The sequence below is a fragment of the Rhodnius prolixus genome, unplaced genomic scaffold (genome assembly GCF_049639745.1).
Source record: "Rhodnius prolixus isolate KJV_2025 unplaced genomic scaffold, Rpr scaffold_9, whole genome shotgun sequence".
Classification (NCBI taxonomy): Eukaryota; Metazoa; Arthropoda; class Insecta; order Hemiptera; family Reduviidae; genus Rhodnius; species Rhodnius prolixus.
Genome location: NW_027411604.1, coordinates 26,161,459 through 26,188,325, shown reverse-complemented (window position 1 = coordinate 26,188,325; position 26,867 = coordinate 26,161,459). Strand labels below are relative to the sequence as shown.

The 26,867-nt window shown below is 31.0% G+C and overlaps 1 protein-coding gene across 1 annotated transcript; it reads right to left on the bottom strand.

Annotated features, from left to right (window-relative positions):
- Nucleotides 1-325: 325 nt before the first annotated feature.
- Nucleotides 326-25,100, bottom strand: Jhbp1 (Juvenile hormone binding protein 1). The gene is made up of 6 exons (XM_074127724.1): nucleotides 24,633-25,100; nucleotides 16,287-16,379; nucleotides 3,769-3,916; nucleotides 3,297-3,430; nucleotides 1,972-2,121; nucleotides 326-722 (listed from the first exon to the last, which is right to left on the bottom strand). The coding sequence occupies exons 1-6, from the start codon at nucleotides 24,709-24,711 to the stop codon at nucleotides 568-570; spliced, it is 759 nt and encodes a 252-aa protein (XP_073983825.1). The 5' UTR covers nucleotides 24,712-25,100; the 3' UTR covers nucleotides 326-567.
- Nucleotides 25,101-26,867: the final 1,767 nt, after the last annotated feature.

The following is a 26,867-nucleotide window of genomic DNA, read 5'->3' as shown; positions in this document are numbered from 1 at the left end:
GTTGTTCTTTATAAGTAATTGAAATTACTTTGAAATATAATTATTTAAAAAGTACTTAATTTACCAATTACTTTTTATATATTAAGTACCTCTTAACTGGATTCTCTCTAATTTTATGACAATGGATATTAGAGTATTAAGCACTATTTTATTATGGTATAAAAAATAGATCACCGAGCAATTTTATAATTTCTTAATTTAAAGTTTTAAAGAAAAACTATCTTCGTTTGGTTGTAAATATTTCATTGATTTCATTTGAAAACTAAATATTTTTGAGAGTACTTGTAATTTTTATTGTAATTGCTGCACTCTGAAAACATCCTGGCGGTTGATTTATAAACTAGAACTAAATATTGATTAATAAACTAAATTATTAAACTAAAATTTTTGACGCTGGATAGAATTTCTCCTTCAACAGCGATTTAATAAAATAAACTAAATTTTCATTGGTAATTTTCATATAACTATTCTTAAAACTAGTTTAGAATAAAACTTGCACATGTAAATGATAGGATACAGCTAAATACAATGTTCACATCTACTTAAATGAAAAACAAAACAAAAAAATTAATCTTCTGTATAAAATACTTCGACAGGTACATTACTAAGTAATTGGTTTGCAACTCTTTTAAATACTGCTGCTAATTTTTGTCTTAGTTGTGGCATCATTATTCGTAAAATTTCTTGACCATTTTCACGTAAGAAAAGATTTGTCGCCTCAGCTGTAAAAATGAACAAAATAATTATTTAATCTTAATGGATATAAAGGCATCTGTCATTTCATTTTTTTCTCCCTAACTAAAATATTTTAACAAGAAAGTGAAGTTATCTTCTTCGACAAAACTAATGTGCAACTTGTCGATTTCATCGTTATGAATTTTTTTCAAACGACTTAAAAAATCTGATTTGCAGATGGAAGTATTTAATATGTTTTTTATAATAAATTGCAATTCTTAATACATTAGATAAGAAATATGTCTATCGTAAATGAAGGGAGTACTTCATAAAAAAAACCGACAAAGTTAACTACTTATTTTCACTAAACGTCCACTCACAGGTTGGTAGTTCACTAAAAGTAGGATTTGGGTGCCAATGAATCTCAGATGTTGATGTGGCTTGAATTAAAAAAATAAAAAATAAAAAACATTATTTATTTGGAGGATTATTTGGGGAAAAATAATTTTAGATGATTCATTAGAAATAAGATTTTAAGAGCAAGGAATTCTGCTATATTACTAATCAATACAAAGTACTGTTTTATACATTCTGTGTAATATTCTTACAGCAAAAATACCCAATTTTATTACTACTTTTCAATGAAAAATGTGAGAGTAAAGAAAGAAAAAGTTAAATGAGTTTGAAGGAGTTCTAACAGCAATAAGTTGTAGTCCTACTTTTAAAATAGATGTTTAAAACTTCCATAACTAATAATTTAAGAAAAATACAAAATGAGGCCAAGGTAGATAAAATACTCAAAGTTAATAGATCGCAAATAATTACATATTTTAAACAATTACTGCACTGGACCCTAAACTATGGAGGGAACAAGTAGTTTGCTCTTCTAATTAAAAATTAGCAAAATGTATATGTTTAAAATAATAATAATAGCACCACAATAATAATTATATTTTGCAGGTTACTCTTACGAATTTCTAGCAGCTTTAAAAAAAATGCATGCCTAGCCTATCAAAAAATGCAGAAATATTATTTATTTATTTTATTTACAATGCTGTTTATTGCCTACCTTTGATTTATTTTCTTTCCTATTTCATATTCTGATATGGTTTCAACTATACACACACAATAAGTAGAGCTCAAATTTCAGAAGGAGCTATCTCGTGTGAACTTGAGTATGCCTCAAATTCTTTTTTTTTTAAAAAAAAAGTTCATCCCTTACCAGAAAATTTGGTTGGGAAGTATGAAGAAACTACGTTTTATTACAAAAAGCCATTGATATTAATATTCACTTACTTAATATTCTATTATTATTGAATATTTTATGGACTGACATCCGGGCATCTTTAATAGTTAAATCAACGTCTAATTTGTCTACATGTAAGTAGGCTTTTCCATTTCTATTCACTTCCCTGACAGATCCTTTTACAGTTGCTAATATGTCACCTAGAAGAAAATATAATTATATTAAATTATTGTTTTAAATGAAACTTGGCATTTGTAATTAAAATCTATTTTCCTGGGGAAATTTTACATTTAATGTGTATGTTAAGGTGCACGTGTGTGTTGTGCGTATCGGTAATGGTATTCCGAGGACAAAGAAAACTGGAGCCGAGAAAATTTCAGAAACCCAACAGCGCTTTGATCAAATTTTGATAGGAACATGCTGCCTTCAATGATTTCTTAGTAAGAATTGATTTTGTTTGAGTTATTTTGCTCACATTACATTGAATTTGAGTGATAGCAATTTTGAACGTCAGGGAAATACAGGTGTAAAATATACATTTTGAAATTGTTCTAATTAAGCAAAATTCCAACAATTTTAAATTACTAAGAAAAAGACCCGCCTACATTTATGTTCTGATTACTTAATAAACAGTTTATAATTAAATCAGACATGCAAATTGACTGCCAAATAAATCCTACTTTGGCCCTCTCCATAATTAAAATTCATGACTGATAAATAACCATTCTAATTTTCGTAATTTGAAGAGTGTATATTACATCTATTAACTTAACATGTAATGTAATAAGAATTAGCCAGCTGCTGTTTTTTATCTATAGTAGAGAGTGAAATTGCTCAACGAAAGACGTCAGTTTGCTTAATAAGGTTTTTTTTTAGAGCTTTAAATGTATCAAAAGCTCTTAAATAAAGAACAAACTCATTATGTAGTAGAGAAAAATGACTCTTGCAAAAAACACAGAGCAAGAAAAAAAATTTAGCCACTTAAATGGATAAAAAAGATTGGCAGAAGACAGTACCAATATAATTGGAAACATGGAATTTAGTAGCCTTTAAACAGCAGGAATATCTGTCAAACATTTTTACCTTAATTAGAAAATGATTGATTTATAAGTGCTATAAAATTATTTTCTGTGTTTGGTTTAAACTTTTGTTTATGAGTTCGATTTCATTTAATTTTTTAAGAAGTTTATTAGTTTGTTGAAACATTTATTATTTAGTTTATTGAAAACTTTATCTCTTATTTATATCTTCTCTGATATTTTGTAACAATCTGCACTGTACCAATTTGTAGAGCCTAAATGCATCACAAATTATTAAATAAATAAAATACAATAACCTTAAGTTTTGTTTTAATTGTTCATCCGTAAATACAGACCTAAATTAGCATTAAAAGTTCCATTTCCACTTGCTGGCAGAATAATTAAAACTCCGCTACTGGTATACCTGGCATCGATACTCATTTTTGGTATTTTGATCTTAGCTTCAAACGGACCTCCATTTTGTCCCAACCTATATCACATAAATTATTTTAGTTAAAGATGATAAGCATATATAAATGTTCAAGATTTATTAAACGTCTGAAGTGCAAAACCATTAAAACAAAGTTCAAGGTCTCTAAAAATAAATTGATCACATAGATAATTTAGTGGAAGATGAATTAATTATTAAGGATGAAATCATGGTTTTGTTTTGTGGTCGAACAATATTAGTTTTGAATAAAATTAATGTTTTATTTTTATTTAACGGTACCCAACAGATTTATAATAAAATTATTTAGGAAAAAACTGAATTATATCATGAAAAATTGGAATTATTATTATTGATCAGGAAGAAAGCTTCAATCTTACTTGAGTTTGGTGACAGTAAAATTGCTGGAACCATAAATATCCATGTCCCTGAGCACTATCTTGTAACCATTAGGTCCTGAAGTTAGTGCAAGTGACAGATCATCCATTCGGAATGGCTCCACAGCGGGCATTTGAATTTCCGGGATGCCTAAAAAGTTAAATAGTCAATTAATTATTAAGTTGATAATATTTTTTAATGGAGAAATATGGTTCTTAAATGGGCCCTTAGGGCTTTTGTTTTCGAACACCATTTTTACTTGGTTATCTTAGAGCAGATGTGGCCAACCACCATGATCTTGTGAACCAATTTGGAAATTCTTTATTAGCCTGCGGGCCGCTTATGAAATTATATGTATATCTAATAGATTCGACCCGCTACAAAAACTTTTTGCAATGAAAATTCAAAAATGAATTAATTATTATTCATACATATAAACATAAATAATATAATAATGACAACTATGAGATGGTCAAAAACTATTTAATTTATTTAATTAGTGAGATATTTGTTTCACAACTCATTCACTTATCTCTTGCAAGTCGTCGGCGTCATTAGATCGGTTAGTTTTGGATTTAGAGAGTCAGATAAAAGAGAAAAATGTAAAATCATAATTAGTTTTACCGGAAATCTTTTATTTATGTTTCTGTCTTTGCATTTGTCTGTTGGACTACATTATACACATCAGTTAGGCTAGTTTTGGACGCAAAGGTTCAGAAAAAAGAGAAAAATACAAAAATTTTCTTTGTTTTCCTAGAATTTCCTTAATTTCGTTCTCTAACATTATATCTTTAGGCCAAACAAAAATTGTACTCTTTAGGTCGCCTAGTTTTGCATGTGGAGGTTGCGATAAAAGGGAAAAATGCAAACTCTTCCGTAGTTTTCCTGAAATTTCCTTGCTTTCTGATTCTAACATTGTATTTTTATGCTAAGCATGTATTATACACATTAGGCGGGATAGTTTTGAATGTAAATATTCAGATAAAAAAGGAAAATGGGAAATCTTCATTAGTTCTACTGCAAACTTTTTATTTTCCATTTCTAACTTTGCATTTGTAAGTCAGGTGTATAGTGTATACATAAGGTCGGCTACTTACAGAAGTATAGGTTCTTAAATAGAAAGAAAAATGAAAAACCGTCATTGCTTTTACTTGAAATTCCTTCTTCTTTTTTTCTAATATTGTTATTGTTTGACTGGAATATATTATACTCATTAGGTTGGCTAGGTATGGATCTGTAGGTTTAGGAAAATAGAAAAAATACAAAATTTATTTTACAATTAGTTTTACTACTATTACAACGTAATTGATGTTAAAGGTTTTCGTAATTTTCGTCCATAAAGTACGAGCGTAATTTATGTTAGGTAAATTTCATTTTCGAAATAAAAGATTCACCGGTGATAATAGATTAGAAACGCTTAGTAAATGAGTACTAATTTATCCATATTTATACCAAGAATACACAAACATTACAGGAGATACAGCAATTCGAAATATCAAGGAACTGTAAAGCTTCCTAACTTTATCACCTTATATCTCCTTCACAAACACAATTAAAAAGCTGCAATTGAGCATAATTATAAAGTTAAATGATTACTATAATTGTCCATATTTTCGCAGAGTTTATAGCAATAGGACAGGAGATACAGCAATTTGAAATATGAAGGAAAAGTTACCAAACTTTATTACCTTATATGACCTTCAAAAATACAGTTGATAAGCTACTAAGCTTAAACTATGTTTAAGATCTTTATAATAAAAGTCTTCTCGCCCATGTTTACTCCAAAATAATTTCACAATCTCTTTGGAAAATAATCTTGCACCAACTCTTCACTTTACACTCCAAAGCTTTACTTAAAGTTCATAAAAAGAACTCTTAATTAGCGTTTAATTCTAAAAATCCCTATATACTGGTGAAACGAATTATGGAAATTAAACTCTTTTCCTATACTTACACTGGACAAATACTGTGTTTGAGTTTTAGAAGGGGTATTCAGTATTCAGGAGATATTATTATCCATTGTATAAATTATTTTTTGCCCCACATCTATTTATTTTTATTTATTAAATCTTCGGAGTCATAATTACTATCAGTCAAAGTGTCTTATTCCATTGACAAATTATTGGTGTTAAGATGTGTAGTATTTTGGAAAACTTATATGTTATGTCTGTTAAATGCATGTTTATGTGGTGCGTGTGTTTACAAGTACAAACTATACAATATTAAACAATGTTCTATTACATCACTGTAACCTACTATGTATTTAGAATGGAGCTAGCACATTATTGTATTCGACCTTATTGCCACATTTAGTACTTTTCGGTTGCAAGCATTTTTTTTTTACAATGAATTGAACGTCCTTCATAAGTTACTGAAATATCATAAATGAAAATGCGTAGCGAAGTTCTAAATATCTCCACTACAATGAACCCTGCACTCCAGTTACTGATTGATTTCTGTATTTCAGTATTAATATATGAGTACCCAATCCCATGTCTCCTTGTACCACTTATATCACTTAACGATGGGCACAGATTCTGCTAACATATTCCTTCTTTTTGTTTAGTAATGCACTGCAATTCATACAATCTTCAGCTAAACTATGCAAATAATTCATTGTTGATATCTTACAGATCCTCTAGATTTCGGATAGATCCGCTGCAGTCAAAAAACAAAAAAAATTAAAGTAAAATATACTGCTTTATGCGAAGTAATTTTTACTAGCTATGATTTATTACTAGTCAGATATTTTCTTAAACCTTTGAATATCAAAATTTGCATGCTTTCTACCCGTCCATTTCTAAAACTCCAAAACGTTTTTAGGAAAAAAGATCTTCTCAAGGAACCCGTAAGCGTTGGCAGATGTAGAGAATTCCATTCGGCAAACAAATAATCATGTCTACAATTAAAATTGTCCTCTATGACGTAAATTATGATGAAGGAGAAGAGGCCAAGGAAAAGAACATGAGTAAAGTCATTAAGAAAGAAGTGACTTATCGCTAATTTTTTATATAATAGATATAATAAATAAATTATTCTCCAAATAACTTTCTCTGGCCGGACATTGGCAACCTTCTCCTTCTTAAATTAAGGATTTTATCGATTTGGTCATAACTTTTATTTTGAAGCACAATAATTTTTTGCATGCAACACTTTTATTTTGTTAGCAATCTTTTACCTCTAACTCAATCATTAAAATAATAATTTTAAATACTTTTAGAAACTATGAACATGATTACATTAGCAAATATTTGTTATTGAATTAAATGTTATGAACTGTAAAAGATGGTCTAATTTATTTTAGACTTACAGGCAAGGAAAAAATTTTCACTAATCGCCCACATTTGCTCAGTTCAATAACGCCTTTCGAATTAGGATACTATTTGTGTATTGCAAATAGGTTAACTCCATTACTACACCATATCCTTTCTAATAATCACTCATTGTAGATTTTAAGTAAAAGTCGTCATTCTACAATCAGCACTGACTTTAAGCAGTCGTCTTTTAGACTGCTGTGCACTTTCCATTCTCTGTTAACATCTAATATTCATCTAACATAATCCTACTTTTTCTGTACGTTTTTAAATTAATGAAGTGTGTTGCATTTCATTGAGTTCGCAATACATACTAACTAACCGATAATTAAGGATTACAGCAATTGCAATAAAGTTAAGGAAATGATAAGTAATAAGTGTTCTAGACAAAATTACCTACTCTGGCTCTACCATTGATGTTAGTGATGAAATTTTATAATTTCTTTTTAGTAGTTTGAGCAAAGAAATAAAATTTAATTGGCAAGATCATATATTATTTGTATTTAATAATATTGTTTATATTGTTTGGTGAAGGCAAAACTTGACACGTGGAGAAAATGAACATGTAATTGTCTAGAATTAGCAGCACTTACTGCACTTAATATGGGTTTGGCTACGTGGATACTAAAGCTATTTTTCCATTTGAATATTGCTGAAAAAAAAATTCTAATGATAGCTACGACTTTGAATGAACATTTTTTGCAATTAGTTGTATGATTAACGGATTGATTTGTTTTTTCCTCAAGAGAAAGCGCTATATTCGCTGAATAAGATTCATCTATGTAAAATTGAAACATCTGTAGTTTTTAATTTTAATTTTTTTTTTTTTAACTATTAATAGTATGAATTTAGATTCGTAGAATTGATATATTTTCTTTAAAAGAACATATTTCTCCAAGTTAACTGTAACAATTTTGAAAGTGGGCTATAAATTACAAGTGCAATTCAGTACTTTTTAAATATTTTATAAGTAGATATAATAGTTTAGTATGGGTGTGATTTCGTTTCCAGCAAACTAAGGCTCAATGAAAGAGCATTAAGTGCGGACGATGAATTTTATTGTAGGTCGTATTGCATACTGACATCAAAAATGTACTGTGATCCACCGTTGTCATAAATTTATGCTACTTTATTTGAAAAAAATTACTTTTATTGTTAAAAGCATAAAGTTTTGAAAAAAACTTTTATATAATGAATGAATTTAGCGGTGAGATAGTTTGTACAAAGCACCTGCAAACTTGAACTCAATATTTGCTCGGAATAAAACGCCTCTTTCGAAGATGAGGATAAAAACGAATTTTAGCCTGCCAGGTATTGGAATGGCTTCATTGAATAAAATAGATTAAAACTCTCCAAATGTTTTACACCCTGGAATAATTTCTAGTTAAAATAAATGAGATGCAATTCTATACTCTACTTGTAAAGTCATTACATTGTGCTACACTTAACTAAACATTTACCTCGAGAATTAGGAAAATAAATTCATTTTATTTTTATTTAAAATCAATATTAGTATAAAACGGCACGTAAATAGATATTCAGCTAGCCAAGTTAGCTGTAAGACACTATTAAAGTATTTCGAAATATTAAAAATCTCTTTCGAAACTTTTCACATGCTGGGTGACCGGTTAGATAGTTGCATTTCCCTTTTACATAACATTAAAATGTGATTAACCCATTTTTTGTTTTGTTTTTTTTAATTTTGTTTTAATTTTCTGTGTTGCAACCAAAATAAAATTAAATAAATATATATCTTGCTAAAACAGGTTAGAATTCAAATATTTTAGGCAAATTTCTTAGCTCTTCTTTTCTAATTACTTTCTCCTATTGCTTCACCAGGAAATTGCTTGCGTTCTTAGCGAACTTTCGAATTGATTTTCACCGGAAATTAATCATTTAAGGTTCGCTGACTAAAGAAAAGCGGTTTTTAGAAAATTATGTGTTTGTACGTATGTGAATCTTAACTGAATTCTGAAATGAAACCTGGCAGCATAATTTTATAAACAGTGAATCATTTGATCGAGTCTCGCATCCACTTTTTTTTTTTGTAGAAACTCAATTAAATTCTTCCAAAAATTACTATTTCATTCGCAAGTAAAAAAAAGAGTGGGGGATTGTTCGAACGAATTTCTTGATTGATAACCTCTTAGAATAAACAGCCTTCTATTTATTTGAATCTGATAACACTACTTAATAGAATTCTGTTCCCAACAGCTATAAAAATAAATACTTCATTTAAGTTCAACATTAGAATATACAAAAATTATGACAATTTATCTTATTTCTGGCTAGGACTTGCCAAATATATAAAACTCAAAAATGAACTCAATCTTGTGGTTAATAGAAGCAGCCTCAAGCCTTTTTGCTTTCTATAATTCCTCGCGTAGATGAAAGTATTGGACTTTATTAGAATGAAATTCCGATTTACGTTTGACCTGAAATATCTGTTTTTAGTTAGAATACTTCCTAACTACGAAAAAGTAAGTGCTTATAAACTGCCTTTCCGTTTCGTATTTGGACGTTTATCAATTGAATAGATTTTTCCAGTTGATTTGTGAAAAAAGAACCTACGATGATTTTTTAATTCATAATGTTAGTACTATCAACTTTACTTAAAACATTTTTAAATGAAAATTTGATTAAGACTCTTCAGGACGAAGGAGTTTTGGGAAATCCTTCTGAAGTGCCGTTTCATATAATAATAAATGGAATTATCTCCCATTATATATCAGTAAGGATTATATTTGTGGTTAACACTTCAAATTTAAAGACAATTCGCAGACTAGGAATGCTTCTTTGCTGAATAGAAGTTTTTTTGAGGAATTCTTTCGTCAATGGAAGTGAACGTGTTATTAATCAACTATCTTTTTAGTACAAATAGGTTTCCATACATTTTAATAAACTTAGTGAAAAGAAAGTTGTGACAGTGTTCTTTCCTGTTTCGACTTGATCTGATTACTGGATTCCGTCAATAGTTTCCAAAATTCAAAGGGATCACCCTTTGCCAGAAATATAAGAGAAAGGTTTGTTATTTAATAAACAGTACCCGCTTTGCAGTCGTCAGGAGCATTGTAATCAATGAAGAAATATATATACAAATGTTACGCACATAATTTTCAAGGCTACATGTCCACTCAGTCACAAAAATGTCTCCTCCTTTTGCATGATTTCGTAACGGCACAGCTAGTCGAAATTTGGAATTAACTTTAGTTGTATAGAAAAGAGAAATAGATTTTTCGATTGATTCCAAAGATAAAATCAAGCTTTACTTTATTAAATTTTAATTTATTTAAAACCTCTTTTCGATGCACGTTCCCAAAATGTTGGTATCGTACATTTATTGTTAATTTTCCAAATACCAAAAGAAATGGCATGCCGAATGACTTTAATCTCGAGGTATAGACTATCATTTTCTCTAACATGAACCCACCCTATTTTAACTCTAATCCATTTTACCAGATATATGAGGAGTTAAACATTTTTTAATGGCCTTTAGCCTTTAAATAGCATTTTTTAAAAAAAGGTACTTTTATCGGCGTTCCCCAGTGAAATAAATAAATGTTCACGTTATTGGCGATTGCTTTGTGTTACAGCATTGACTGTTACTCAAAATGAATGCAACATGTTCTATGAATTGCATTAAAATGCTCAAGTTTGCTGTTGAACATCCAACTTTCATTGACTGAATGATAAAAGAGAATCACTTTCATTGGTGGATTCTCTTGTAATGAGAATTTCATTGAAGTCATGTATAAACATGAATAATCAAATACTCTATTTAAATGCTTTATTTATTAAAGGAAAATGTAGAAAAATAAATGCACTTTGTTGCAATCATGCTACTGCGCATAATTAGAAAATGATCATTTGTAATAAGATAATTAAGATATTGTCTGTGATTATGCTTGTTCTATGACGCAGGTAATGGTAGGTTTGATTAATAGTAAATATCATTAATATAAAACAAATTAGCGATTAGTTTTACATCTCTTGGACAAAACAATTCTACCATAGTTTTGTTTTGATTTAGAACTCTCTAAAAACGGAATTTACCAAATTTTACGTATTATATTCAGGGTTGGGTTAAAGATAGATAACCACTTCAGCCTAGTGGCCAATAAAAAAAAGTTGGGAATTGTTGTAGAAGCTTGGATGCATGCAAAAGATGTGAACAATCAAAACACAATAAAACTGTGAAATTGACAAAACCTCGTAGTTCTTTCAATTTGAATTATTAAATTTTTATCAAATTTGAATGTTTCATTGGCCAACTTTTGTTCCCTGTTTCATGAAGTGTTCATGAAGTACAAGTAGGTATTTTTCAGGCCAAAAGATTTCAGCCAGAATTCGTAGGATATTCAAGAGGGTTTAGCCTACCCAGTTAAACCCAAAACAAAAGCTCATGCCTACGCATTAATGTGCATTTCACAGAGATCTACATCCTTTGATATCTTAAATCTTTTTGATATCTTAAAGGTATAGTTAATCTCTCTAAAAAATCTAATCAAGCATTACCAAAACGACCACATTCTGAAATGGAAGTGAGAAATTTAGTTAGCGAATCGGAATTTTTACTGTGATTGACGTACGAGTCATAATATATAAAGTTATCTCTATTTTGGCTTGTTATTCAGAATATTTCCCTAGGGTGAAGTTAATTAGACAATTTTAAAGGTTTCTTGAACTGGACACCCCAGCATTTTTAACGTATCCAACCCTTGAATTAATTCCTACAGCACAAACAATGCTTAAAGAGCCTTCAGCGGTAACTGAAATGTTTGCCGGATAATTTTAGCCTACCATTAAACGAAAATCCTAGCTCGCCGCCTCATTCTCATTTACGTACAGTGGACACCTTACAGACAATCAATGAACATTACTAGCGCCACAAAGATCTTTTGAGACGTTGTGATTTTGACTGCTTTGGTTACCAATGGATCCAATGAGGCTAACATGGTTCAGTATCAACAATTTTTTTTGTTCTCAAACCATGGCCACTTTAGCAGAGAGAAATTCAAATGATAGCCATCACGATGCCTTGTCCTACAAGAGAACAGACCATACATTTCTAAATACTTTCCACACATCTTGTGCAATCTTCCTGACGCCTGATAATTCAAAATTTAATAAATAATTTATTACCACTTAATATTTTTATCTTTTACAATTTAATGAAATAATGAAAAGCTTTTGTTCATTTTCATTCACCATTGATAGATGATCTTATCTAAAAACTACATCGTTTAAATGGAATTCTAATATCTTAAATACATTGTTACTCTCCAGCCGTTTAAAATAAACACCAGCATTTTAAAACACGCATATTGTATTTCAGTAGATTGCTTTTAGTTATTTATTTATTATCAGTGGCCTTGCCATTTTGTGTATTTAAAAAATTAAATACGTTTACAATGAAATAGTACAAAAAAAAAATCAAAAAACACTGAAAAGAAAAGTACTTTCGTTTATTTTGAATAATATATATTGAATAAAATTATTTAATGTTCTATTTTAATGATGTTAGTGACAATTATAATGATTTGATTGTTTCAGTAAAGTACCCCAATAGTTAATTACCAGCATGATTGGAAATTAACTATTGCTGGAACGTAACCTGGTTTGCACTAAAACTAAAACTAAGTTTTAGCAATTATAATGGAATTTAGGTATAAATAGAATGAATGCAAGAAGAGTTAAGACAGGTTAGGTGTTCTTTGTGAAGGATTGTAATAGTATGGAAGATATAACAATAACTGCAGGAAATTAACAACTATGAGAGGACAAGAGTATCAAGGATTTCAAGCACATTAAAGAGTACATTGAGCCGATGTACCAATGTAAAGCGTACAAAAATACCTTAGGGATTCAGGCTCGTTGTTTATTAGGAGATAAAAAAAAAAAAAATTGGTATTTTTTCAAAATAAAACTATCTCAAGTGCTGCAATCAGAGCTCAGTGGCCTTAACACTTTTCTAGCTTATCAACACGAATGCAATTCCATTTCTGAAATATTCGTTTGGCCTTAGTCTATGTACAATAACATGTTACAGAATTTGAAAACGATTGGTACAAGCTGGAACAGATATACGAGGGTCGTTTGAAAAGTCCGTGCAAAAATAAAAACTACTTAATTTTTTGGGGTAAACCTTTTTTATTTTTCAACATAGTCTCCTTTTAGGCTTATACACTTCGTCCAACGCTGCTCTAGTTTGTTGATCCCTTCCGAATAATAGGATTTGTCCAAGTCTGAAAAATAGCCATTCGTTTCTGCAATCACCTCCTCGTTTGAATAAAATCTTTTTCCCGCCAGCCATTTCTTCATATTGAGGAACAATTAGTAGTCCGAGGGAGCCAAGTCTGGAGAATAGGGGGAATGTGAAACGAGTTGGAACCCTATTTCCATTAATTTTGCGACCACAACTGCTGAGGTGTGAGCTGGTGCGTTGTCGTGATGGAAAAGGACTTTTTTGTGGGCCAATCGTGGGCGTTTTTCTTGCAGCTCGGTTTTCAAACGGTCCAATAACGATGAATAATATGCACCTGTAATAGTTTTACCCTTTTCCAGATAGTCGATGAGGATTATTCCTTGCGAATCCCAAAAGACAGTCGCCATAATCTTTCCGGCCGAAGGAACGGTCTTCGCCTTTTTTGGCGCAGATTCCCCCTTGGTAACCCATTGTTTAGATTGTTCTTTGGTCTCAGGAGTGTAGTGATGTATCCATGTTTCATCCACAGTGACGAAACGACGCTTAAAGTCCTGCGGATTCTTCTGGTACAGCTGCAAACCGTCCTTGCAACACTTCACACGATTTCATTTTTGGTCAAGCGTGAGCAATCGCGGCATCCATCTTGCGGATAGCTTTGTCATGTCCAAATGTTGATGCAAAATATTATTTACCCGTTCATTCGAGATGCCCACAGCACTAGCAATCTCACGCACCTTCACTCTTCTGTCATCCATCACCATATCATGGATTTTATCAATGATTTCTGGAGTAGTAACCTCAACAGGGCGTCCAGAACGTTCAGCGTCACTTCTGCCCATATGGCCACTCCGAAAATTTTGAAACCACTTATAAACTGTTCTAATCGAAGGTGCAGAGTCACCATAATGTTTATCAAGCTTCTCTTTAGTCTCCTGAGGCGTTTTGCCTTTCATAAAGTAGTGTTTAATCAACACACGAAATTCTTTTTCGTCCATTTTTTGAAAATCACTCGACTTCCTCGATTCAAACGAATGCCAAACACAAAGAAATAGACCGATCTGGCTGAAACTTGGTGTGTGTTCTTCCAACAGATGCTACTAACTAAACATAACCTCGATACGCGCCAGTAGTGCTATCTCTCTGACTTTGCACGGACTTTTCAAACGACCCTCGTATTTTAATAATAGATAAATAAAGAAATACTTATTTAAACACAAAAAAAAAACTAACTACATTCTTGAAAGTAACCAAATTTTTTGAAAATCTTCAGAGGTAAACCAAAAAGAGGTTCGCTGCCCAACTTTTAATTTCTAAACACTTATTAATCAAATGAAACCGGAAGAAAGTTGCTAATTGTAATAAGAAAAGTTGTATAGCGCTTCATACAAGGTTTGTTTAGGTTGGTCTATTTAAAAATAACGAAGAAGTATAAGTTATTATTTGGACATATTATTTTAATTATCTGGAGAGTTGTCAGTTGCATTTAAAAAAAAACACACACACACACATTCAAAGCGAAAGAAGACAAGTGCAAACAATATAAAACTCAAGTTGTAAGTAGTGAAAGTTGTTCACCATGATTCTTCTAAGAGAAAGCTAACTAACGCAGCAAAACTGTTATTGTAAAGTCGTCTTCATTATTTCCAGTTTTATAATAAACAACAAACTGTTTTACAAACAAATTGTAACTGTTTTTCAATACTACAGTTACACTTGTTTGTTACTTATAATGAAATCTACTAATATTACAATCGGAAAAGATATAAGTACATTATTTCAAAAGACATAAATAAGACAATTATATTTGTCAATATAATACAAATGTTTTTTATACGGCTTTATTATTAGTGTCGTTAAAGTCCATTGGCAGAAAGTAACTAAATGTATGTGTCTTTAAGTATATTTCCCTTTCATTATGAATTGATAAGGACATTTTTGATAATGTTCAATTAAATGACAACTCACTACTGAATATATAATAAGCAACAACACAGAAAAGTAATTTGTGCATTATATACTTTTCCATTTTCAACTTGCCCGATGCCAATGCTATTCCGGGCACATGTTAATAATTTTGTTTGTTTGCATAAACACCTTTCAATTATAAACAATTGTTTTTTAGTTATTTTATACAACGACTCAGTAGTATAGTTGTTTTATATGGGTAGGTATGGTAGCGGTCTCTTCACAGTGTTTTATACAGTTAAACGTCTAATGTTTATCTGTAAATAACTGTCATATCTAAACAAAATTGTGCAGTTTCTTACATACATGGGACTAGAACAAGAAAATAGTATGACTTTCTGAAAAGAAATAGCGTTTTAAAAGGATTTTTTAATTCAAATGGTCTGGGTGATGTACTCAATGGGCGCCACTTTCCGAAGTCAAACAAAGCATAGACCAGTTCCTCAATCATTTTATTGTTCACTAGTAGAGAAATGTGCATTTGCAAGAGACTAAGTTTTCGGAGAGAAACCTTGGAGAATGTTCAAACTATAGTAGAGCGTTTAAATCAAAGCATTGTGCGAGCAAAAAACGTTTTTTTGGGGGAACAGAGAAAAATAATTACAAGAAGATAACTTTATTTGGAGAGAGGGGAATATTTTGGGTAGACTAAGTGCTGAAGTCGAGGATAAGTCACTGAATTTTAAATTCTTTATTCATTCGCTTTTTTTTAAAAATAAATGACTCTTTCATAATAAGAGACGCAAAACATATGGTGTAAAAATCGCAATTAGGAATCGAAGTTTGACAGATTTGACACTCTAAACTAAAAAGTTTGAGAACCAATTAGGTGCTACTCTGTACTTACAAATAATGCTATGAGACATTACAAGGCTCATAATCAAGTTTACAACAGTTGTTGGCTAAGCAACTGTATTCAACAGTTTAATAATTGTACTTTAATTGCTTAAAGAAGATAAAGAAATATTAGAATATCGTGTTGATACTCGAAACGGTGAACTTAATGGATGTTTTAACATGAAATAATCTCACTTACCTTTAGCTAGATATGGCCTAATGTGATGTAATGCTTTAATTAAACATTCTATTAGCTGTGGATCACTTCCCTTGCAGTGTTTCACGTAAGGCGCTGTGAACACATCACAAAATACATTATTATTCTGTCATTTTTGTTATTAAATAAACAATAACAATTTATAACAAAAAATGTAAAAAAAGTCACACGATTTCTGCTTATTGCAATTATGTTGTAAATTTTTTTTTGTATTTTTTTACAACTTTTTGCTTCTTCTCTTAATTACTTAATAAACTCATTGTGTAAAAATTAAAAGATAAAGCAGATAATTATTAATTAATATGAATAATGAGAAAGGAAAGTAGTAATGAAAAAATAATAGGTTATGTTAAATTGACATCAAGGCCTGTCTGTTGAATAATGCGAACATATTAATATTAAAGAATTTTGAAAACATTGTCTTTAGCCGCACGGAAGTCGAACTAAGGAAGATCACAGACCTAGTCATAGGGCATTGCCTATTTAGAACACGTCTTCATGGTAGATACTTCTTACGAGACCGCTGTGCAGGAAATGTGCCCAGAAGGGTGAAATACCGCTTTATCTCCTTGGGAAATGCATATATTATGATCGCAATTCCTACAACTTATTGCTTACAAATTGAAGAACGACGGGGAGTTAAACGTTGCTTTTATATGGGAGGAAGAGTAGATCCAATTTAACTTTAAATAAGTACGATTTCTTCTTTCCGGAGTCCTAGTTACAGGATATAAATATTTAAAGCAGTAGGCAGTTAGGCCTAAACCATTGCATGGTGAAAGGATTCTCCAGAAGGAGCCTCAGAAAGTAGGGTGAAGCTGTACTATACTTTGACCTTCCAGGCCCACGGCAAACGAAGATTTGTTTCGGTAAGTATAACCACAAGAAGTCTGAAAAATACTTACGGGTTTGCATACTGTTTAAGTTAGATCTTGTTAATGCACTTGCAAATTCCTTGAGGAGTTGGTGGAGAATTTAACAAGCAAAGTAATGATGTCTGATAAAAACTGAATGATGAAATCATTCAAAAAAGAATTTGAATTCTGGGTGGGTTTTGAAGAGGGATATGCATTCTGTAGATGCCTCCCAACTTCTGAGATACTTAGATATCTTAATTTAGAGGGAAGCTGTACGTTATTAATCTGTTACGGCTGATATAGAAGCACAATGCTGATAGAGAAGTGCAATAAACTTCTTTTTCAAATAAGTACTTAATAAACGAAATAATATATTTTGAAAAAATCTGGTACCTGCTATTTATCTATGTTAAGATCTTTGAAATCATTTCCTCTAGAGATATTCTGGCTCTTACAGGGTGACACATGCATGTACCAAGTCAATCACTTACATAGAATGTACGCAACAGCTGATAAAAGGGGAAAATATTTTCAAATAATAGCAACATTCGATTGTTAAATATGTCCGGTATTAAATGTTTACACATTCAAAATTATTACTTGTGTTTGTGTTTACACACAAATATTGGTAATCTTCTTCTCTTTATTTACGAATAAGCACTTCCTCTACCGAAGCCTTTGGGTAAGTTCCTTTTGTTTACAGAACTAATACAGCTCAGTATGAGCAATAATGAGTTAATTAAATAGAAAAAGAAAATATTTAAAGTTTAAGATAAAACTTAATGCCAATAACACCAATTTAACAGAATTATCTAGTTATAATTTGAATGCTGAATTCTGATCGTAGCGTAAACGTAGCTAATAAATAATCATAGAGTATGTTTAGATAAACGGTGTAGGGTTTAATGGCTTATTACTTAATAAATTTTGGAAGGAAGATACGGTCATTCCACTTATGGCTAACAATTGGCTTAACACGGAAATTACTTGTAAAAAGAGCACGTGCCATCTTTACAGTTTATCTTCTTTATATTTTACAGAGGAGTCTATTTTTAGCATTGAAATTTGAATCTATAAATATGTTATACAAATAACAACAATCATACGAAGTTATTGATGGCCGTTGTGCTGATTACTTCCTAAAAAATTGTCTAAAAACATTATTGGGTTTTTAAGATCCATTTTCATCTGAGAAGTGTAAAGCCTCAAAAGACTACTCGACAAATGAATCTAATTACTTTTATTAAACAGAACAAGAACTCAAAGTAGCCCAAATTCGGGCATACTTGTGTGTAAAGTAAAGCGCCCCGAACTTAATCTCATTGAATTCCGACAATTGGGAAATCATATGTTCTATAGTAACCTTTCAAAGTAAATAATCTAACCTGACAAAAAATACCATTAGTTCTTGACAAGCCAAATGCCATTACTCCAAATTGTATTCCAAACCATCTCAACACTAAACCCGTAACTACCTTCTTTTCGAATCCTTTCTTAACGCTAAATTGTCGATAGCCTCGCTATTACCTGATCGCATGATAGAAGAGGGCATGAATCGATTTCATTTCATCTTGTATTAACTGACTCATGTTGGTCACCGTTGAATGACTCTCATTCAAACCCTTCAAACGATTTTACATATGTGTAATCTATAAAATTGATCCTATCAGAAAATTGTAAATGAAATAAAGTTAAAAACGTGAATGAAAGTTTTGCAATTTTTTTTTGTAAGTTTTTTCCAAAAAAAAATGTTTTTGAGTTATTCCCAAACTATGGAATAATATTTTTAGTGAGTGTGCTGGTACAGAATATCCAAAAGAATATACAGAATATACCATATAGAGCACAAACTTGTTCAATCTAAGAACTTTAATTGGATCTGATGCAAAAGAATCCCAGATGGTAATGGAAGTTCGTGTTTGACCAAGTCTAATTATCGTACAGTTTTAGTGATGATTTGCCAAATTTTCTAGATCCAGCAGAAATGGAATTTGGTGTGATAAAAACTAAAATTAATATTAAGCTCTTTTAAGAGGATGAGTAGTTTAAGATTTGGTCTCTTAAGGACTTGTATATTCAAAAACATTGATAGGTTCTAATTTTATAGCGGACATCTAGTATTTGAAAACTAGAACAATTTTCTGTAAAGGACATTTCGACGAAGGACAACCAGTCAGCCATCAGAATAATTACAGACAGCTAATAATTTTTTCTTTGTTGCATTATTATTATATTTTGAAATATACATTCAAACTGTAATTATCTGTTCGACACAGAAGAAATTATTCTTTTGTATATTTTACTTAATTATTTTTATAAATTATTAACATTTATTGTGAGCTCCCATTTTTTAGAAGGAAAAGTAGGTTTAAATTTCCTCTTTTACAAAATTATAATAAAAACCAGGTATTGGTGCTGCTTATGGCTGTAGAGTCCATAAGCTTTAGAACACTAAAGAAGTTTGAGGCGAACTTAGATTGAATGGAAATCTGAAGCCGATCAGGTATGGAGAGAGAGAGAAAAAAAAAACGAGCACTGACTTAAAATGAATAGCAGTATTTACTAAAAGTATAATGAAATAATTGTACAGAAAATTAGTAGAAAGGGATAAAACAAGTGGACTTTTTTTTCCTTTTTTTTTTGTTAAGATTACGCTGAAAAAAACTGTAATCTCAGATCTAACTTTTCTTCATTTTCTCTAGAATTGCTATTCAAATTTAATTCAGTCAAAAAAAGAGATAAAAATGTCAAAAACTTATTGTACGTTTTAACAATAATCATGCTTTTATTTTCAATTTCTAAAGTTTACAGAAAAAGAAATTAATTTTGAGAAACATACAAGGGTAGTGAGATTTATTTCAAGCATTATTCTTGACACACTACCTGTAAACAGTTAGTTCAATGTTAACTAACATTGAAAACACAAAACAAATGTTAGCAAACATAAAAAAAAACTTCTATGTTGCATTAAAATAGGTAACAACAATTTTGGTGTGAGAACTATTCTACTGTAATTCTAACTTTATTTCATTTATTTATTTTTTCTAACTTAAAATTTGTAAACTATATATTAGAGATTAGGACAACTTTTATAAACCATACTTAGAAACGTAATTTAAAATGCAATTTTAATGAAAAGAATTTTAAACAAGCGCTGAATATCACTTATCTGAACGGTGGGAAGTTTAAGAGATCATTGAAATGATATTTTGGATGAAATGCCAAAGTACACCTTCCCTGTAACCCTTTTGAATAAATAAAGAATAAATAAATAACAAGCAAAGGATGCAGCAGCATTGAAAGAAATAGTTGATGAGTCCACAAAGTTTTTATGCGTTTGTTAAATTAATTTCTTGTCTACAAAGGCCAAATTAAAATAATTTCCAATTAACAGGCAATGGAAACTGTCTACTAAACGACTACTTTTAAGTAATTGAACTTCTTTTAAAATCCTACATTAACTCGAATAATAATAATTATTATTAATTAATTATGCAAGTTTCTTCTCTTTTCTATTGGATAGAATATATTAATGTCAGGGGCATTGGTGGAATAATTAAACCATTTATCTGTTGCATAAAGTCAACGCCCTATGATTAAAGGTTACAACGTGCTCATTATTCATTAGATCTTATTATATAATATTTAAATTATGAACTGTGACTTTGAAAAGGCGGAATTGAGTTTTCATTAATAACTTGGTGCTCTAATAGGCAATGTTAACTGGAGCTATAGCAGTTACTTTCACTTTCAGCGCAAACCCAACTAGGATGTTCTACATCTACATACATTACTCGTTATTACTACATACCTTCGTAGATTGTAAACTATTTTTCTATTTCAACATTTAGTTTGGTTTTACATTTAATAAAGTAGCAATCCAGTTCTTGCCCAATATTTATGGAGAAGAGATATTAATAATTTCAATCTTTCCTTTCCATTTTGGTTTTACTGTAATTAGCTGTTTAAAAGAATGGTCAGTTGCACAATGTCTGTGAAAATTAAACAACTATAATCTGAATTTTATTATTTTAAAAATCCGTCAGTTAACTATAAGAAGTGTCTGAATACTTCCATATGAGATTTTAAAAAGTTAAGGTGGTTATTTGTGAATGAAGTAAGAATGAACCACTATTGATTTTAAATTATCCAGATTAATCCCAAAAATGTTATTTTCTAGTGATAAATGCACTTGACTAATGAAGTAAATGGATTTATTTTCTAATAGGAAATCTGACAATCAAATTGAGTGCTGTATCTTAATTTCAACGATTTACATTTTTAATATTATGTGATGCGAACTGCTAAGTTTGTATACTTTTAAGTAATTAACACATTAAAAAAGTTATTTTTTTTTTTTAGGACAGTATTAGCGTCAACTTAAGAGTTGTGTGCCAACATTAAGGTAAAAACCTAGCTTATCTCGGATTCCATAGCACATCTAGAAGTATCTATAATTTTGTTACATTTGCAACCCTAGTAAATATATATATATTTAAAATCGTAAGAATGAATCATGCTTCTTATTTTTTAATCTTACTAAGCCTATTTAGTGACTTTTTTTTTATGCAAATTGCACTTTTTAAATCTTCAATTGAAGAGTGATATTTGGTGCAATACCCTCAAGCAACATCCTTGAGTTCTTTTATCGCCGAGAATAAGATCTCATAAAAGAACGAAGAATAAAGCCATGGTTGGGTTTTTTAGAGTGCTGAGAATGACCTATAAAAGAGACAGTCAAACACTCTCATACCTCAAACGATTTTCTTTTCTGGTACTCAAGTTTGCTGCTAAAAAGGGCAAATACTTGTGATTCTTGATGGTATTTTGAAATTCAGCAAGTTGCAGCTGCAAGACATCAATTTTTTTTTTTAAACTGACTCTACTAATTATTGGGGAGCAAGCGAAACGCGACCGACCGCAGTGCCAGTGAAGTAAGCATTGATTGTATTAGGACCGTCGTAAATGTGGCCAGTCAAATACTATAATTTTTTGGCGTGTCACCTTCGCCACTCATAGGCATAGGTTCGCCATCACTGTTATAAGGAAATAGTTCTGCTAGATCATAAGTACAATTGGGAAACTTTGAAGAGCCTGTCAATGCATGTGGATAAGGTAAAGTTAAACCATTGTACTCAAGATTTGCCCAAGACTTGTGGATGCTGGGGAGAGTTTTGGAGTCCAAAACCCTAAAGAAGTGGCCTCTCTCCCTTTTTAGATGATGCTGGATGATGAAATGGACTAAAGGTTCATGCCGGTCTACGAATTTAATTCATTCCTTAGTTTGAACTAATTTTAACGCTAGAATTTTAAGATTGAGATAATAAAAAAAACTCTGTTGGTAAGGAGAAGATTTTAAAACTCAGACAATTGAATTTAAACTCAAAAATAAGCTTTTTCTCTGAAGCCGAATTTATAATAAACAATACAAGCAAAGACAGCTGATTGAGTGACCTAATTTCTTTTAATATATACAATCCGCTCTTAAGTAAATTTATTTAGATTAGAATGCAAAACGTATTTGATTAAACTTTTCATTTACGTTAAAAATTCTCAAAAAAATCATTGTGGATTCATTTAAACTTCCCTAAAGATTCTAAAAGTCAGTTTTAAAAGTTTATTAGCTGAAAAAAGAGAGGTTAGATAAAAGTGAGAACTTGAATTAAATAATATTTTCAATATATAATGAGCATAACTTGTCAAAATAATTTATTTAATTTCTAAAATTATTTGTACTCCTTTTTCTTTCTAATTATTAATTCTGATAATTATTATTTAAGTTTTATTGGGATATTTGAATTATTTTATTGCCTTCGTCGAATTATTCCCTCTGGGATTTTCCAAATTTAAAGGAAAGAGGTTTAATACTATGTTAATTTCAGTAGACTTAAAATATTTAGTAAACTAACAGATCTATCCCAAGCGGCATAGCCAACCATAAGGATAGTAAAAGTCTCTAAATACAGGGCAGAACGTAAGATAACTGAGAAAAGTTTTTGAATCCAGGTAATAATGTCACAGATCAAACGGAACAGCTCAATTTAGCACTATATCTTTCTTAAAAATATAATTTCCTACATGGTGGATCGCTTTAGACTTCCAGACTTTTAGTTACCCCAGGTTGCATGTAAAGCAATCTTTCTTAGTTTATCCCATAAAGTTCAGATTATAATTCATTAAAAAGTTGAATTCAAGCATTCAAAGCATTGAATGATTCAAGGTAACCACACGCTAATGTACAATCTCGAAAACTGTTTTAACTAGTGTGGCATCTATATTCGGTCCTCGACCATATCGAAACCCGTGACAACTATTCAGCAGCAAAAGGAACAGCTATAGATGGAGAGAAGCATTGATACAGATATAATCAGATTGATAAAAGTGGTGGATGCACAAAAAAAAAAAAAAATGGCAGCTTGGGTGGAATGCAGTTGCAATTAATAAACTGACTTATCAAAGACAGAGTGGCCTGGCCCGAGATACATCGTCTAGATTTAGATATTCATGAAGCGAAGAGCCAATAGTGGCATGGATGAGAAACCAAACATACTACAGTTAACACTTGGACATAAGCCTTATGCAATTTTCGTAACTTTCATTGAATTTTCTGCGTTCCAAGGAAGTAGAGAAGCGAATTCTTTATCAGAAACTTTGTAAAAGACTCTTTTATCTTGTTTATCAAGTTTTTAAACAATCATTGACATTAAAGGGAGCCACAACAGAACTTAAAGTCGGAAGTGGATTTGGCTCTTTGTTATCCACTATTTCTTCAATCTAAATCTATTATGAAAAACCCATTTTGTGTTTGGAAAAACTAAGATATTATAGAACAGTCTTCCAATTAAAAAATGAACGGATAAATTGGCTAAGTTATATTAGCCACGTAATTAGAATGCTAGACACTGCTACACCAAAAAGATCTTTCTGCATAAACGAACTTTCATAATTCGCTACACTTTGCCAGTATTGCTGAGGTCCCTGACTGAAAGACTCGCACTTAAGTGCCTGATATGTTGAAGTTTCCAAAACATATTGTTCAGCTTTTTATGGGATACATAATAGTAACAAGGCTTGATCTTCAATATTTTTTACCTTAAATAAATATTTCTTTTCGTAAAATTAAATTCCAAAATTGTATTATCTAATTGATAACTGAATAAAATTTGACCCAGACATATGGAAACGAAAGTGAAACCGATTCTGACCGTCTAACTATTCCTTGTATAAATCGCGCGGGCTGAGTAAATGTCATCGCCCTCCCTACGTCTAATACTACCGGTTTTTACTTTCGAAAGCCTTCTTGCAGAAATATGCGTTTACTTTCCGTTAATTTTTATTTTTTTGCTATTGCAAAATCAATTTACTACACTGTCTAAGATATCTGTTAAGTTAATTTAAAAAATAATATTAATAGTTCAAAAAAGATAAAAGAATTTTAAATAATAAAGCATTCATTGAAATTAATACTTACGTATTTCGATATCTTGTGCATTAATGGCAATACTTAATGTAGATACTAGACAAGCAAATCCTACCACATGATTCCACATCTTGTACTAATCTACTATGTTACCTAAGTATGTAAATACTGTACGTGGCTGTAGTTTCTACAGTTCTGCAAATGAAGCAAGCACTCTCTAAAAGTTTTGTTTGCTATACCACACTTCTACACCCCGCTAAGGGTTTAACGTTTACTGCAGTAGCGGGGGCAAAATTGTTCTTTAAGAGGGGGAGAGCATTGCAGCATCATGCATGTTCATAAATTGAATGTATTATTGAAAAAAAAAGTTACAAGTTATTGTACAAGTATATCGATGCTCAGTATTATTGCTCGTAATATTAAAACAAAACAAAAAAAAGAATTAAATCATAATGTTACGTGTCTGCAGGAAATAAGTGGTTATCACATTGTTGTTCTTCGTTTCTCTTAACTACATTGACTCATAAAGTACTACCGGTTTAAAAAAAAAATATCTTAAATTCTACAGAGCAACCATAATTAGGTAACCCTTACTATAATCAATTCAGGACTCACTGTTTGGTTTTCTTCATTTCGCTAAGTATTAACCTCACTCAAAGGTGGCTCCTCAGATACAGAGAGCAGTTGTTAACCTCCTGGCTAACCTGGCTTGCGAGCCAGAGGAGGCACCTTTGAAGGCGCAGTACATGATTCACAAGTTGAGTAAAGTGCATTATTTGATAAATTAAGGAATAAGTTTGATCCTTTAAATGAAAGAAATTGATGACTTAAATATGCCGCAGGAGGTTTCCAATTTTTTGGTAATTAAACGCAATTCTCCCAAAATTACCAAATAATTATTAAACCTTCTTGTTTGTAACAGATGTAAAATTAATTTTTAGCCTTTTTGTGTATGCTTGAGAACATCTAAAGCTCTTAACTTTTGATTTATCTTAGAAAAATCACTCGGAAAACGACTTATTTCCCGATATTAAGAAAAATAAAAGGTTTACTGCTTTGGCAATATTTTTAGTAGAAAGGGGATGAAAAAATACATAAAAATGATCTATGGCGTGCTCTTTTTTCTCTTTGATAACAAGTTAAGAGATTGAAATATGATTAATAAATACCAGATTTTGAAATGGCCTAGCACCTTTAATTTTAAAGATATCGAATTGCGGTTTTCGGTTTCTTTCATAACTTGTTATACTCTTTAAAACTGTGTATATGAAAATAGGGGTCAACTGCGAATGTGACTTTTGGTCGCGTGTCAGCCGCGTATGCGGGCAGGAATCTAAAATCAAGTCACATATTCTGAAACTAGAGGTGACGGGCATCAAATTTTTCCTCTACCATTTTTTGCTCAGATTAACCGTTTAAGCATGAAATGCATTTGAGCCGTCTTAAAATGAACACCCTGTATATGTCAAAATAAATAAATATATCTATGATATCTAAAGGTGATTTCTATTAGAGTCCTTTACCAAGCATGATTCGCTATCTGAGTGAGGGTTTATTAAATATGCAACCACAAACCGCCATCCTTGACTCTATGCCTCTTTCCCCCCCTTATTTGTTGAAAAATGTTCTATTACCCCGTACTACAGTTAACCTGAGTTAATTCGCACTATTGCTTTTTTACCAAATTGTGAGAGAAGCGATTAGTACAGTGATAAATGCACAAAGGGTTTTGAGGTATGAGTCCAGCAGGCCCAGTCCTTATATTTTCTTTTCCTAGGACCTTCTTACAGCTTATGTTAAACAAGAGACCCTATCCAATTGCCGCAGTGCATTAAAAAAGATTCCTCAGATGTTGACACACCTTAAAAAAAAAGTCTGTAAACGTTATTGCATAAAAGACAATACCTGCAATCATACAGCTCGGCCTTTTTTTCAGTCATAACATGAAAATGTGATGATTTGTAATTTCAGCTGATCTAGAGCTACCTGTTTCTCTGCCAAACTTGCAAAGATTTTGTGATCGTTTCTTAGTTTTATTCTAAAGTTTGAGAAAAAACTTTTTTTTGCAAGAGATTTCTCTTTTCTGGGCGAAGGTCTTGAAGTACTCCCGAATATTCCCGACTTGGCTCACTTTGCTGTTTAATAGATCTCATTATGTTTAATTTTTTTCATGTTTCCGCCTCAACTTTACTACTCTAAATCTTGTGCCTGTTCTGGTCTTACTTTTAATTTTATTTGATATGTGTTCTTTAACTTCTTTCGATCATTCTGCCTACTTCATTTTCG